Raw genomic sequence first — 12,470 nt, forward strand, 5'->3', positions numbered from 1 at the left:
ATGCAAGGGGAGATAATATGTCTTTCCAAAATTCTTTAGAGGAGGTAGGTAATGGAAACTATCCTCAACTGCCCATCTATTCAGGTATCAACACAGGAAATAGCTTTAAGGAGGAAATATTTATTCACAATGTTTTTGTGATGTAAAATGGGGTGTTTTACTGCATGAATGATGCTATGTAAATGTAGATAACAAGGTGTGGAGCTGGATAAACACAGCAGGCCAGGTGGCATCAGAGGAGCAGGAAAGTTGATGTTTCGGGTCTGGACCCTTCTTATGCTGTGTTCATCCAGATCCACACCTTGTTATCTCAGACTCCAGCATAGGCAGTTCCTACTATCTCTGAGTGACTGTTTAAATGTAGTTTTTAGTGTTGTTTATGACAAAAAGAATGTGCATTGTAATGCTGGTAGTGTATACTCAGACAATTAAATGTGATCAGCATGAGATTGGTGGTTAAAATTATATTGTTGTTAATCATGATTTAATTAGTGTGAGATTGCTGCTAAGTTGATGTTTCTAGTTCACAGAATTATAGCACAAACAACTTTACTCTGAAATAAAAGCAAAATACTGTGGATGCTGGAGCTCTGAAATAAAAATAGAAAGTTCTGGGGAATCTCCACAGTTCTGGCAGGGTCTGTGATCGGAGAAAAGCACAGATAATGTTTTGAGTCCAATGCGACTCTTCCCCAGGTTCTAATTTACCCTGAACTCTACTTCACCCATTTAATATCTTGAGGAGAGTTCTCACTAATGACTTCCTTATCATTCAGTATAAACAGACATAACTTCAGAAGGGGAGGTGACCGTGGTGTGTTAATATCACTAGACTAGTAATCCAGAGGCCCCAGTGAACATGGGTTTGAATCTCACCGTGACAGATGATAAAATTTAAATTTTAACAAACTGAGATTGAACTCTAGTTTAATGACGAGCAGCTGATGATTGTTGTAAACAATCCATCTAGTTCACTGAAGTTGTTATGGGAGAAAACCTACCATCCTTACCTGGTCTGCTCTACATGTGGATCTGAACTGTCCTCTGAAAAGTTTAGCAAACCACTTCATTTAAGAGCAATTAGGGATGGGCAACAAATGGGGTCCTTGCCAGTGATACCACATCCCGTACCAGAATAATAAATATCTTCCTGTCTCCATTATTCAGTTGCCAAAAATGGCCTTCCCCCATTCTCAGGACTACAGGATCATGGTGAAATATTTGATCACTAGTCTATCCTTATTTTTACTGTAGTTCTATTACATCTAGTTATTTACCTGACTCTTCTCTCAGAGTTAATGATTTTATTTCCCCAATATGAATCAGTTTGGCTCAGGCATCTGAGAGTGTGAAGAATTGGTAGCGCTTTTGTTTCTGGGTACAGAATCCTGTGGATTCAGCCCCTCCATGCTAGGGCTTATGTGCATAATACAGGCGGATGGTCTGTTATATGGGATATAAAGTGTGCTGTACATTTCAGAGGTATTGTTCTTCATGTTAGCCTCAAGAGGGGTCTGACAGGATGTCCGAGACCAAACTGAACTAGGGAAGAGCTGATTGTTATCTATTCATTAAGAGATAATTGAGTAATTTGACTAGGTAGATATATGGGGAACAAGAGAAATGACAAACAGTATTTAATCCAAATGCGAAGTGATGCATTTTGGAAGATCAAATTCAGGTATGAATTATACAATAAATGGCAGAATCCTTAGGAGCATTGACGTACAGAGGGATCTGAGTGTGCAGGCCCACAGATCTTTGAAAGTGGCAACACAGGTGGAGAAGGTGGTCGGGAAGGCATTCAGCATGCTTGCCTTCATTGGCCAGGGTATTGAGCGTAAAAGTTTGCAAGTTATCTTACAGCTGTATAAAACTTTAGTTAGACCCCCACATTTAGAATATTGTGTGCAGTTCTGGTTGCCACACCACCAAAAGGATGTGAATGCTTTGGAGAGGGCGCAGAGAAAGCTCACCAGAATGTTGCCTGGTCTGGAGGGTTTTAGTTATGAGGACAGGTTGGATAAACGGGATTGTTTTCACTGAAAGATGGAGGCTGAGGGGTGATAGAGGTATACAAAATTATGAGAGGCATAGATAGGGTGGATAGTCAGAAGCTTTTTCCAGGGTGCAAAGGTCAACTACAAGAGGGTACACGTTCAAGGTGAGAGGGGAAAAATTTAGCGGAGAAGTTCAGTGGAAATTTTTCGCACAGAGGGTGGTGGGCTCCTGGAATAGACCGCCATAGATGGTGGTGGAAGCAGGCACATTAGCAACGTTTAAGGCGTATCTTGATTGCCTATTGTTCATGTGTCTATCAGAGCAATAGAAACCGCGCATGGGCAATAAGTAGCGGGTCCAAATAAGGACTAGGAATCAACTCAGACTTGGTGGGCCGAAGGGCCTGTTCCTGTGCTGTATTATATTGTAAATAATCAATGGGTTGGAATTTTGTAATGGACAAGTTGAAATAAAATTCCAACTAAAAAATATATGCCTGCACTCTGTCCAACAACCTTCTTCACCGCTAGTGTTTAACACTACCAATGAGCATAAAACCGGCACCACCTGCCTGTGTTCCTGTTCTCTCAATACCTGTGGGCAACCTTTGCTCCTTCAACCACCCAAAAGCAAAGAGCAAACTGGCTAGCCATTGTTGGTGCAGACAGACTGCTGGGCTTTCTAACATGACGAATGTCACCATGCTTCAAAGTAAAGATGCCGGAAAAGATGTTACCTCATCACAAGTATTAATGTTATTTATTTGTTCTTTCTCAGTGGCTCAGAATCTGCAGCATGATGGTAAGAATGGGATATCCCATTATGGGAAGCAGTGAGCTGAATGGGGGAGCTGAGCTAGTCTGCCAATCTGTTTATGTACGACCACTAACATCTCTGTTGACAGTGAGTGTTAGATTACTAATAGGAAATAGTTCATTTGATGTAAGGTACTTGGAGTAACTGGAAGGCACACAGAAATAAAGGAGTATATGAGAGAAAACTTTAGTCAATGAGCACTGTGATCCATGTCTTTGTCCCTCCATCAAATAAACTGAGTCTTGTCCTCCCCATTAGCAATACTTCAACATTTTTCCTAATGAATTTCTGATTCTGTGCTGAGGTGGGCTACTGCACCTGCAGGTAACCTGCAGATACTGCAGTGAGGTGTAATTCTGATTATTGAGTGTTACCAAGCTCTATAAATTTGAGGCAATGCCCTATTCCCACCCAATCGTTCTCTGAAGCACAGTATCCAACAGGCATCAATGCATTACAGTCAAGGGCGTGGATTCACTTATAGTGTCCACTGCTGACCCACCACAGATGTGCTAGTCTAATTATTTTACAAACTTATAGGTCTGTTACCAGTTCTATATCGTTCTTTGTGTCCATGCATCATACCCCAGCCGTCAAAACAAAATCCATTGTTAAACTTTTCCAAATACTGTTTTCTATACTGAGGTAGAGGAACTCCAAGGTGGTGTCTAAGGTTGACGTGCCCTTTTGACCTTGTGCTTTCTTGTTCTGTGGGGTGGAACTTCTCTCTAGTGCCTCACATGACAGACAGAGATTGGGCATTCTCTCTGTGTAGAAATTTCAAACAAAATCTATCCCCTACTATTTTGTGGTTCATCTGGTTGTTGTCAAGAACCCTGATCATTTTATTTTTAATCAAACAAAATTGTCCAGATTCTGGAAATGCCAAAATGCCAAAGTCTGGAACTTCACAATCAACAGTTGATTTGTTCTGTTCCTGTTGAGCTGACCAAGGGTGAATGCCATGAAAAATTATCAGTTGATGAAGTACAGAAGGCTGTTCAGAGCCAGGGGCTTCAAAAGAACAGACAGGATAAAGGATGGTGTTTTTTTTCTATATTCAGTGACTTGGAGTTACTTCCCACTCTGTCATAAAAATTTGTGTTTACAGTTTACTTAAACACAACAGGTTGTTCGGAGCCACTTGGAATGAAGTCAAGACTCATTAGAAACAATCAGATTACTGCCTCGAGTACTTACAAAATGTGGGGAATCGACGCTTTCACTTGGGCACCTTGCTTAGCACGTCTGGACAAACGAGGGAAAACCAATGCCTGGACTGCTGAGCTCAGCAACAAATCACAGTGGCTTCAGGTATTGGCTCTAAACCTTCTTGAATAAATGCATGTCATTGTTTAGTGAATGAATAAGTTAGAAACTGGATATTTCTGATGGAACATTCTGGTGCTACTGTAACTTAATTTTTGAATTTTAGCTGCATTTATTAAGTGTGGATTCAGAAATAAAATGGCTTCATACATGGGGTTGTGCAGTGCCTCTGAAAGTTCTGATTGTGAAATGACTTTGTGTACTTAAAAGGGAGAGTTCGCTCAATCTGTGCTGCAAAAGCCATTAAGTAATGTGGGGAAAGTAGAGCATTGGGATTAAAAAAACATGGGGATGGCATGACCATCACAACAGTAGAACAAATTACTGAAAATCATCTTCTTGCTCCCTAATTCCTGCCCAAGAGTAGATCGACTAGAAATGAAGGGAGATGAAGCTCAGTGAGCAGTGAACTTCAAATTCACACTGTTACAGAAACAAAGAACAATACAGTACGGTAACAGACCCTTCAGCCCTCCAAGCATGTGCCGACACATTTTGCTCCCCCGTATTAAAACTGTCTTCACTTACAGGATCCGTATCCCTCTGTTTCCTTCCTATTCATGTATTCGTCCAGGTGCTTCTTGAAAGCTGCTATTGTGTCTTCTTCCACCACCACCTCTGGCAGCATGTTCCAGGCATTCACCACCCTTTGTGTGAAAAACGTGCCTCGTGCATCTCTTTTAAACTTCCCCCCTCGCACCTTGAACCTGTGTCCCCTAATAATTGACCCCTCCACGCTGGGAAAAAGCCTCATACTTTCCACTCTATTCATGCCATTCACAATCTTTTAAACTTCTATTAGGTCGCCCCTCAACCTCCTATGTTCCAGTGAAAACAAACCAAGTCTATCCAACCTTCCTTCATAATTAAAATACCCCATACCAGGCAACATCCTGGTAAACCTTTCTGTACCCTCTCCAAAGCATCCACATCCTTCTGGTAATGTGGAGACCAGAACTGTATGCAGTATTCCAAGTGTGGCCTAATTAATGTTCTTCAAAACTGCAACATAACTTGTCTATCCTTATACTCAGTGCCCGTTCCAATGAAAGCAAGCATGCCATTAGCCTTTTTTACTACCTTACCTACCTTCACTGCCACCTTCAGTGGACCTGTACACACAGTTCCCACTGCATATCAATACGCCTAAGGGTTCTGCTATTTACTGCATAATTTCCATCTGTACTTGACCTTACAAAACGCTTTGTGTCACATTCATCCAGATTAAACTTCATCTGCCATTTTTCTGCCCATGCTTCCAACTGATCTATATTTTGCTGTATCCTCTGACAATCCTCCTCACTATCTGCAACTCCACCAATCATTGTATCATCCACAAACATACTAATTAGACCAGCTACGTTCTCCTTCAAATCATTTATGTAGATCACAAAACAATAGAGGTCCCAGCACTGATCACTGTGGAACATGACTAGTCACAGCCCTCCATTCTGGAAAACATCCTTTCCATCACTACCCTATGTCTCCGATGACTAAGCCAGTTCTGCATCCATCTTGCCAGATCGTCCCTGACACCAAATGCCTTCGCCTTTTGTACCAGTCTGCCATGAGGAACTCTTCATAGTCACCTAACATTTGAAATCTGATCATGTAATTAGAAGAATAAACCATAAATACTCAAATATGCATAGGAAGTAATGATTCCATTCACTTGGAATCATATGAGTATTATCTGTCAAATGTACAGATTTGAGTTGATTAACATAGATTATTACATTGGATTTATATTATTGAGTATTTCCATAAATATTCTTGGAGGGGGCTATCAATGAGACATTTCCTTAAACTGTATCAAATCAAATTTCCTCTGTTCACCTCTCACAAGAGTTTGAGTCAAATGGGCAAAGCTTTAACTGGTATGTTCCCTCTTCCATATCCAAGGAAGCCCAGGAAGACTCAATGCCCAGTGCTAAATATTTTAAGTACGGACCTGTACCACACTTTAGTTAAAATGTAGTGCGAGTCAAAATTAGAGCCAATTACAATGTTTTCCTGGTTGAAAGATGGAAGAATCTTATTACTTACTAATACCAAGAAAAATAATAAAATACAACATCAAACACAGGCATAAAGTTTACTAAGTGGGAAATGTCAAGCACAAAAAGGAAGATCAAGAGTATGTAGTTTGAAAAATCCTCCAAGTGTTGGGTTTACTCTGAGACCACAGTTGTTTTGTTGACGTATTCCATCCTCATCAGTGGTAAAATGTGTCGGTATCTTTAGATGATTCTCTGATTTGTTTTGGTCACTATTTTGAGATGCTGGGAGAAACAGAGAGAGGAAGTGAACAAGCCTTCCATTTCTGCTGTTTTAAATCCATTTTGTTCTCTCTTTGCCCAAAAGATGTCGTGTGAAATACAATTCCATTGCATAATCATGTGTCTAGCTTCATTGTTTTTTTTACCAACTGGGAATAATCTATAGAGAACTTTCATCCCATGTCTAAAACTTTTTGAAAGGTGTGAATCAATTAGGAGATGCAGATCTGAATGACTGGTTTCAGTCATTTAGATGACATGTTAATTTCAGTTCAACCTCGGTCCTGCTTATTGATGGTCTCATGAGCTTGGTTCAACTGGGTCAGGTGATTACCGTAACAATCTTCAGTAAGTATTTTCCTATTTTTAAAACCATTTTAGTCCATGAAAAGGAGCCAGGTATTAAAATCAGGTGAATGACGTTGAAAATTGAGAGTCTATTTTAACCTCAGTCATAATACTAGGCTCATAGAGAAGGAATTGTCATGTGGATGAGGATTAAGAGGGGATTCACAACACTAACATCTAGGAGCATATAAGTTACCAACTTCAGGAGGAACCAAATACTGGTTTTAAAACTGAAGTAAACGTGAAATGTGTCGCAGGGAGTTTATGAGTTTGCAATTTGTATTCTAAATGTTTGAAGGCTCGATTGGGCTTCAGCTCTTTCACCATTTTATTTTTTTTTGTCTTTTGTCTCTTTTCTAGATTGACCTCTTGATTCCTAAAAAAGTCACTGGCATTATCACCCAAGGAGCAAAAGATTTTGGAGTAGCTCAATATGTAGAATCCTTTAAAATTGCCTTCAGTGATGATGGACAGTCATGGACTATTTACCAGGACAGCATCACAGGGAAAGACAAGGTAAACTACATGGTGGAGGAACACAGCAGGCCAGGCAGCATCAGAGGAGCAGGAAAGGTGACATTTCGGGTCGGGGCCCTTCTCCTGAAATGGTAGAGGGGAAAAGAAGGGTCCTGACCCAAAATGTCAACTTTCCTGTTCCTCTGATGCTGCCTGGCCTGTTGTGTTCCTCCAGCTCCACACTGTGTTATGTCTGACTCCAGCATCTGCAGTTCTTGCTATCCCCAAACTACATGGGGGGCTGCGCTGAAAAGCCCAACTGAGCCAAGAGAATTTCAAAGGATGTCAGTAGGGAAGTATTCACATTTATCTTTGGTGTTTGTAGCTATGCTGTGTCGGGTTGGCTCAGTTACTGACAACATCACCTCTGGGAGAGCAAATGGTAGAATAAAGCATGATTCCAACTCTTGTGCATCTTATTGAAATTGGCAGTCCACTACAGAACTGTCAGGGGAGCTCACCTGTTCTTAACTGGGACTCCATCTGGCTATTTCAGTGTTTCAGGTCGCTGTTTCAGTAAAGCGAGTGTAAAAATGAGTATAAAACCATCAGCAACTTCCTGCCTTGAAGGCTGTTTTCCTGAAACTTGACCAGCATTCCATCCTCAGCCTGGACCAATCATAAATAGACAGTTGGATTGCTGTGCATAGAATAAACACTTGTCCCTGCAGTTCAATGTAATTTGTCTTTATGGGAGGTACTTTAGGGTGCTTCTGAATCAGATGTGGTTAAACAAAGATCAATGAAGTGGGTTGGTTTGTACTGGCATTCTAACTGAAAATGGTTCAGATTCAAACAAAAACAAAAATTGCTGGAGCAACTCAGCAAGTCCGGCAGCATATGTGGAGAGAAAGCAGCTTGGTTCAAGTCCAGTGACCCTTCTCCAGAACAGATACTGCTGAGTTTGTCCAGCATTTTTGGTTTTTGTTTGGTTCAGATCTCCAGCACCTACAGTTCTCTGCTTCATTTTTATGAAACGATTCCAACTTAAAGCAAAATACTGTGTATACTGGAACTCTGTAATAAGACTGGAAAATACCATAGAGAGAGAAACAGGGTTAATGTTTTGAATCAGGCGTAACATCTTCAGAACTGAGTGTTGAGTTTGAAGGAAGAGCCATACTAGATTCAAAATGTTAGCTCTGTTTCACTCTCCTCAGATGCTGCCAGACCTGCTGAGCAAAATAACTCCACAGAGGCCAATATCCCATCACCAAATGACCCTTTATTTACACATGAAGAGTCCATGACACTGATCCAGCTTCCTCAGAGTGAACAGGGTGTCTGACACTCCTGTTTATATCTGGCAGCCAGGGCTCCCTGATTGGACCAGATTAACAGCCACAATCAGGGGACTCATATTCTATGAGGTCCATCTGGCTGACCTCATTACAATAGCACACAGTTTCTCCATCACTTTTTGTTTTCATTTCAGGTCTGACTTAGCTGTTTGGACCTACAAGGGGCATTCTCCTTGACTTGATCTTGAGCAGGTGAATATAAGAAAGTTTCAGGTTGTGTAATCTAGATCCACCTCACTGCCCCATGGGCATTTACCCTTCACCTTCCCCTAAGAGGACAGCTCCTTCCCTATCCAAGGACTATGCGATGATGGTATCAGGGTGATTGGAGCTAGAAGACAGTGGATTTCCCTCCTTTCAGCCCCTGTAAATGCTACCAAACCACAAGGTGGTGATAGATAACGGGCATATGCAGTAAGTGCCTTTAGCTTTCACAGGGAAGTGAGGGAACCTTCAAATGGTTTTCTCTTTTTCTAGTTGGCCCATAACAGGGCCCTGCTCTAAACCTAGGTCCCAACCCAAGCCTCAGTTCCTTCCTCCCTTCTAAAGTACATCTGCCTTTAAGTTCCATTGCCATTCTCTGCTGCTATGACTTATGAACAGCCAGTAATCTGGGGCTCACGACTGTTCACCTCAGCCAGTTGGACTAAGGGATGGAGTTAAAGAGTGATTTCTCCCTACAGTTGGCACACCAGTGACCCCTGCTGGAAAGTGTTTGTGTGAACATCTCAATAGGCCCAGCTAAATACGACTTTATCTTAAGTGGTCCACCAAAATTCAATATCCAAGATAAGGGAGATTTGAAGGACAGTTAGTCAAAAGAGGGACAACTTGGAGAGATGCCCTGTTATTTGAGGAGAAGAAGTTGGGGTGGGAGTTTAGCAGAGTTAGTGTAGGTTTTGGAATGTTAGACAATAAAAGGTGTATCTTCAAAATAAAGAATACATTTGTTTTCAATCTACAATTCCAGGTTTTCCAGGGAAACTATGATAACTACAGCCACAAGAAAAACATATTTGATCCTCCATTCTACGCACAGTTTGTTCGGATCTTGCCTCAGACTTGGCACGAGCGGATCACACTCCGTGTGGAGCTCCTGGGATGTCAGGAATAGACTCATGCTTCCTGCATGCAATAGGGGAACATCCAATATGTTTTGCGCGCTGATCTGCATCAACTGCATTGTACCTGTTTATACACACTGGAATGCCAGCTTTTCCTTATGATAACTTTGCATCAACAGAGATCAAGTTGACCATAATTTGAAGCAACAGGATTTATAATATTTGTAGTGTGCTTTCCCTTGACCTGTGACCCTGCATGATTGGCCATTCCCAGTGTGTGACTGAACCTCCATTCTCAGCATCCCATGGGATACTAATGGAAATTCCTGCTGTTTCCTCTCTTTTCTCTTGCTCGCTGGCAAAGGAATGCAAGGGAATGTGAGTGGGAAGCTGGGTTTTCTCACACAGTGGATGGAAGAACTCTTCACTAAAATGAAAGGAATTTGCCTGGCGGTCTTATTCCTGTGAGGAGGTCTTTGACTTCCACTTGGTAACTGAACAGAGCAACAGGATTGAAGTTAGGGGCTCAGTCTGTACAGAAATCTCAGACACAGACCTCTACTTGGTTTGATGTCCCTGAGAAAGCTTTAAGTAACTGTGATTGTGGCCCTTAAGAGAAAAATGAGTTTGAGACTCTTAGGGATTAGTAGGTGAAAATCTCTATTGCCATCTTAGCCTGAGCTCTCTTTAATGAGACCAGGAAAGAATCTTTCATTATACCACTTAATTGATAAGATATTAACTGTAATTGTAGATTTGTATTATGAGATTCAACTCTATTCAAGGTTATGACAGGTAATTTTAACTTTTTTAAATGGCAAATGAAAACAGACAATGTGGTTGCCTACAGTACATTCCTCCTGGTTTTCTTTTTGTATTCCATTGAAGCCTTTTGAAATCAGGAGAGACGTGTCCTGATTCAAATGCCCCAAAGTTAAAATTACCCCATTAACTCAGTTAAGATCCTTTAGCGTTAGTATTCCTTGTTGCGTTGGGTTACTGTTTATGTGCGAGATAATGGGCAAAATAAGTAGATCCCTTTTACTGTACAGCAAATTTCTTGGGGACCATGGCCTGCATTATTGGTTGTGTGAAAAATTGCACATCTTAAAACTATATCTGCCAAAGGCCAGCTGGTACAGTGATGGGTTGAAGCAGCCCAGATTGGATTAGACTAAATGTCTGCAGGATAGCACTTGGACAATTTGATTGCAATGGATGTCGATAACATCCTGACACTAAAAACAGAACATCTGTCTTGCACAGCAGGGATTGGAACTCTGGAACTCTGAGGCTGAGTATTAGTTAAACATTTTGAAACTGAAATCAATAGATTTTTGTTAGCCAAGGGTATAGCTGGCTCTGCTATTACACGATAGTTGCGATCCTGTGCAACATCACATTATAGAAAATCGCGCTATAGAAATAACGGGGTCTATGGGAAAAGTGGGGTTGGGGCAGACCACCAAAAAAAATCACTCAAAATCGCTCAAAAATCAATCAAAAGCCTAACACAAAGAATAGCACAATTTGAATAAATGTTTAATTCATATCTAATAATGAAATAAAAGTAAATTTAACACTTAACCTTGGAAAACATGTCAAGATGACTTGATGGGGGAGGAGGTTGTACTGGACCTCTCACAGAAAGCACTTCACAACAAAGACTGCAAAATGATCACATAATGTGGGAGCGGAGACTCTTTTGGCACTAACATTGCACGTATTCTTCACAAAGCCTGTGAAACGATCATGTGTTGTCGATGCGTACTCCTCCACGCACCGATGAAATCGTGTAATAGCCAACACAAGTATGTGTTTTAGAAATAGCGTTCCCCTATTCGCCATTCGTGTTACAGCCAATTTGCGTTGACGGAACACGCATTATAGCAGAACTGACTGTATTAAGGTACATGTGATGAAGATACAGATCAGCCAGGATCTCATTGAATGGTGGAATGAGTTTGAGGAACTAAGTTGTTTCCTCCTCTTCCTAAGTGGAGAGCAATAAGGGTTTGGCAGTCACAATCTCCTATCTCTGTCTCTCATCCAAAATCGTAACAAAGAACTAGAAACTTCAAGGATGTTTGCAGCTGTCACAATTCACAAAGGCATCACCTTCAACTAACTAAAAAAGTAAAATTAATGACAAGGCCAGACTTTAATCATACAACATTTTAATTAACACAGAAATTAGATACCTCTTGTGGGAGACACCTGGAGGTGCTGTTTTTTCTCACTTGTATCTGAAACCTGTCCGTTTGCAAGTTTCACTTCAAGTCATATGCACTTATTACTCAACAGTCAACATGTAGTTTAACGCTGCTGCAACAGAGAAGCGAAAATTTAGGGGAAGTATAAAAGTAAGTGTGTGTGTGTGTGTGTGTGTGTGTGTAAAAGTAACTATGCTTGCTGTGCCACTCCAAGAGAATTTGTGAATTATCGCCTCACCCTTAATGTTGCTAACATTGTCCATTCAGAAATTCTCTGTAAAACGATGCACCAGACAACACACAAAGGCTTGTAACATGCCTGTGGGCAAATCCTAGTTAAGTGAGGTGTGGTTCTTACAGGTGACCTTTCGGTATTTATTATCTTACTTATTAACTTGGGTCATCAGTTCTCGCACCTTTGGTTTTCTGTAGATTTAATGTTGGTTGGCTGTAGGTTAGTCTGCTAGCTGAGAATTTGGATGCATTTGTTCATTGGCAATGCGTTTATTTTCCATGGAGCTTTCCATGTCATTATCTCTATACTGTGATGACAAGTACGCATACTAGAAATTGAACCAATTTTTAATCTAGATGGAATTAAAG

General features: G+C 40.9%; 1 protein-coding gene across 2 annotated transcripts in view; it reads left to right on the forward strand.

The window, feature by feature from the left end:
• The window catches only part of LOC109920189 (EGF-like repeat and discoidin I-like domain-containing protein 3), a 77,091-nt gene extending 65,938 nt beyond the window's left edge, over window positions 1-11,153 (forward strand). Inside the window, exons 8-10 of one of the 2 annotated variants that reach the window (XM_048616111.1) lie at window positions 3,929-4,131; window positions 7,134-7,289; window positions 9,561-11,153. In XM_048616111.1, the coding sequence (XP_048472068.1) occupies window positions 3,929-4,131; window positions 7,134-7,289; window positions 9,561-9,704 (503 nt within the window). In that variant the 3' untranslated portion in view covers window positions 9,705-11,153. The remainder of the gene's footprint in view (window positions 1-3,928; window positions 4,132-7,133; window positions 7,290-9,560) is intronic. The other variant, XM_048616112.1, reaches the window with a different exon arrangement.
• The last annotated feature ends 1,317 nt before the right edge of the window (window positions 11,154-12,470 follow it).

The sequence above is a fragment of the Rhincodon typus genome, chromosome 33 (assembly GCF_021869965.1).
Source record: "Rhincodon typus isolate 14 chromosome 33, sRhiTyp1.1, whole genome shotgun sequence".
NCBI classification, from domain to species: Eukaryota; Metazoa; Chordata; class Chondrichthyes; order Orectolobiformes; family Rhincodontidae; genus Rhincodon; species Rhincodon typus.